This window comes from Mesitornis unicolor, unplaced genomic scaffold (assembly GCF_000695765.1).
Source record: "Mesitornis unicolor isolate BGI_N332 unplaced genomic scaffold, ASM69576v1 scaffold41812, whole genome shotgun sequence".
NCBI classification, from domain to species: Eukaryota; Metazoa; Chordata; class Aves; order Mesitornithiformes; family Mesitornithidae; genus Mesitornis; species Mesitornis unicolor.
This window is the reverse complement of record NW_010171965.1, coordinates 399-2,886: the sequence shown is the minus strand read 5'-3', so window position 1 is coordinate 2,886 and position 2,488 is coordinate 399. Positions and strand designations below refer to the sequence as shown.

At 64.8% G+C, this 2,488-nt stretch overlaps 1 protein-coding gene across 1 annotated transcript in view; it reads left to right on the top strand.

Moving 5' to 3' along the window:
• Nucleotides 1–125: 125 nt before the first annotated feature.
• The window catches only part of LOC104537363 (lateral signaling target protein 2 homolog), a gene marked incomplete at both ends in the record, with an annotated part of 2,754 nt that continues 391 nt past the window's right edge, over nucleotides 126–2,488 (top strand). The window contains 9 exons of the mRNA XM_010180213.1: nucleotides 126–266; nucleotides 343–480; nucleotides 647–849; nucleotides 946–1,035; nucleotides 1,141–1,230; nucleotides 1,375–1,476; nucleotides 1,547–1,648; nucleotides 1,901–2,022; nucleotides 2,097–2,210. Of these exons, the coding sequence (XP_010178515.1) occupies nucleotides 126–266; nucleotides 343–480; nucleotides 647–849; nucleotides 946–1,035; nucleotides 1,141–1,230; nucleotides 1,375–1,476; nucleotides 1,547–1,648; nucleotides 1,901–2,022; nucleotides 2,097–2,210 (1,102 nt within the window). The remainder of the gene's footprint in view (nucleotides 267–342; nucleotides 481–646; nucleotides 850–945; nucleotides 1,036–1,140; nucleotides 1,231–1,374; nucleotides 1,477–1,546; nucleotides 1,649–1,900; nucleotides 2,023–2,096; nucleotides 2,211–2,488) is intronic.

Below are 2,488 nucleotides of genomic sequence, written 5' to 3'. Positions count from 1 at the left end.
CAGGGGAGCAAACCCCAGCAGCCCCCAGTCCACTTGGATGTGGGCACTGGAGATTTGGGGTCCCCCTGGCCCAGCACCCAGAGCCACAGGGTGCTCCTGCCATCACCTGTCTGCTCTCCCCACAGCGCTCTGACCCCCGCCTGCTCTCCCAGTTCTTCTTTGCCGATGAGAGGGTGACACGGGTGGTAGCTGAGATCAACGGGCTGGATGCAGAGCTGGACCCACAACAGTACCTGGTGCTCCTCAACCAGCTTCACCTCAGCCAGGTATGGGGGCAGCCCAGGCCCTGGTGTGACCCTGGTCCCCCTGCGTGGCTGCGGGTGATATCCGTGCCCTCCTCAGGCTCAGCTGCTGGCCGTTCTGGAGCGGATCATGGAGGAGTGCATCCCCACGCAGCGGCACAGCCGTGACTACCTGGTCAAGTTCCCCGAGGAGCTCTTGGTGGATAACCTGGGGAACCACATGCTGTTTGCTGCTGAGGTGAGCCTGGGGATGCTGTATGGGTGCTGACAATGGGGTCCAGGTCCCCCAGGCTGGGGGGCAATGGGCACCATCCAGGATGACGCACCCTGCTGTGGGCTGACCCTGGGGATAGGGACTGTGCTGCCCTGGGCTCTGGCTCCTGACAGACCTCTGGTCCCGGCAGTGCCTCCTGGCTGGGACCTTCTTGGAGGTGGAGGAGGCAGATGGGGCTCAGCTGCGGCCTCAGGCCCGGAACCTGCTGTGCAGCCTGGAGCTGGTGCGGACGGTGCTGCGGGAGCAGAGCCTGAGCCAGCCCAGCTCCTACCCAGAGCCCGTCCAGGCTGCACTCGTCCAGTTCGACCGGCTCTTTGCGGAGTTTGAGCTGAGGTAGGGACCAGGATTGGGGTGCTGGGGTTAGGGTGCTAGGGTTTGGGGGTCTGTGCCAGGGCCAGAGGAGCCTCATGATTTCCCCCGGCTCCCCAGCTATGTGTCCTCGCTGGTGGCGGTGAAGTCTCCTGAGGAGATCTACAGGCAGCAGGAGATCATTGTGCTCTTCTGCGAGACGGTGGAGAGGTGAGGGGCAGCGCATGCCGAGTGGGGTCGGCAGGGACCCCAGCCCTGGGGATGGGGCAGCATCCCAGGGCTTGGGCCTGTTCTGAGGTTGTCGTCCCCCCCCAGAGCCCTGCGCCTGGGCTACCTGACCCAGGAGATGATTGATGGCTACGAACCGCTGCTGATGTTCACCATCCCTCGTCTGGCCATTATCAGGTAGGTGCAGACCCCTGGAGAAGGGGAGACTGGGGGTGGCTGCGTGCTCCTCACCCTGTACCAGCCCCTTCCCCTCTCTGGGGAGCCAGGGGGGCTGGGTGGGGAGCAGACCCCTGATAGGAGCTGGGCTCTGTCCCCTCGCAGCGGCCTCCTCATCTACCCCGAGGGTCCCCTCAGCCTGGAGCAGAGCCCTGAGCAGATGTCTCGGGTCTTCAGCCCCTTCTACAACCTCCTGAGGAAGATCAGGTATGTGGCAGGGGGTCGTGGGGCAGCAGTGGGGCCATGACATGGGGCTGATGCTGTCCCCTCTCCACAGAGACCTGCTGCGGGTGCTGTCGATGGAGGAGCTCTGCTTGCTGGAGAGGAGCCTGTGCTCAGCTGAATCAGAGGATCCCTGTGGTCCAGCCACCCCCACAGCGTGGGGGGCAGCTGTGCCCAGAGCAGACCCCCCTGCTCCCTGGGGCCTCCTGGAGGTCCCTCATGCCACCCCACTGCCCCCCACTTGCATGGCATGGCTGGGACCCTCCTGCACGGTGAACGATGTGCGCGCTGACCGTCTCTGGGGGTGCGTGGAGGGGAGGGAGCGGGGCCAGGCTGGCAGATCCCTGCCCGCTGTGACAGAGAATTTTTGTGCCACCGCTGGGGTAACCATCACCTCCTCCCCGTGCAGCCCCCAGCCTCCCGGGAGCACCCCAGGGCTCAGTGCCACCCCGGGTGCCCGCTGCTGGGAGCTGCGCTCTCGCTATAGCAGCACCAAGGACATGCTGCACACCCTCTTCGTCTGCATCTCGGGTGAGTGATCCCCTTGCTACCTCCTGCAGTACCCTGACCCCCCCATCACCCTGATTCCCCCTCTCCTGGTGCAGGGGTGGCAGATCAGCTCCAGACCAACTTTGCCAGTGACCTGCGGAGCATCTTGAAAACAGTTTTCAAGATCGTGGCCTCGCAGGTGGAGCCCCCAGAGGAGCCAGGTGCCAGCCGTGAGTAACTCCTGGGGACAGGGGACTTGGGGCACGGCTCCTCTCTGCCCTGCACATTGCCTGGCCTCGGCAAGATGTGGCTGCGGCACCTGCCTGGTTGGGGGCAGCCCCATGCCCTGGCCATGGAGGTGTTTGCTGTGGGGCTGAGTCTGGCCCTGGTTTGGGTGGAGCACCACAGCTCTTGTCCCCACAGAGGAAGAGGACAGTGACCTATGCACAGCAGACGCTTCTCGTGTGGCCGATTGTCCCCTGTGCTCCAGCCCTGGGGAGGCTGGCAG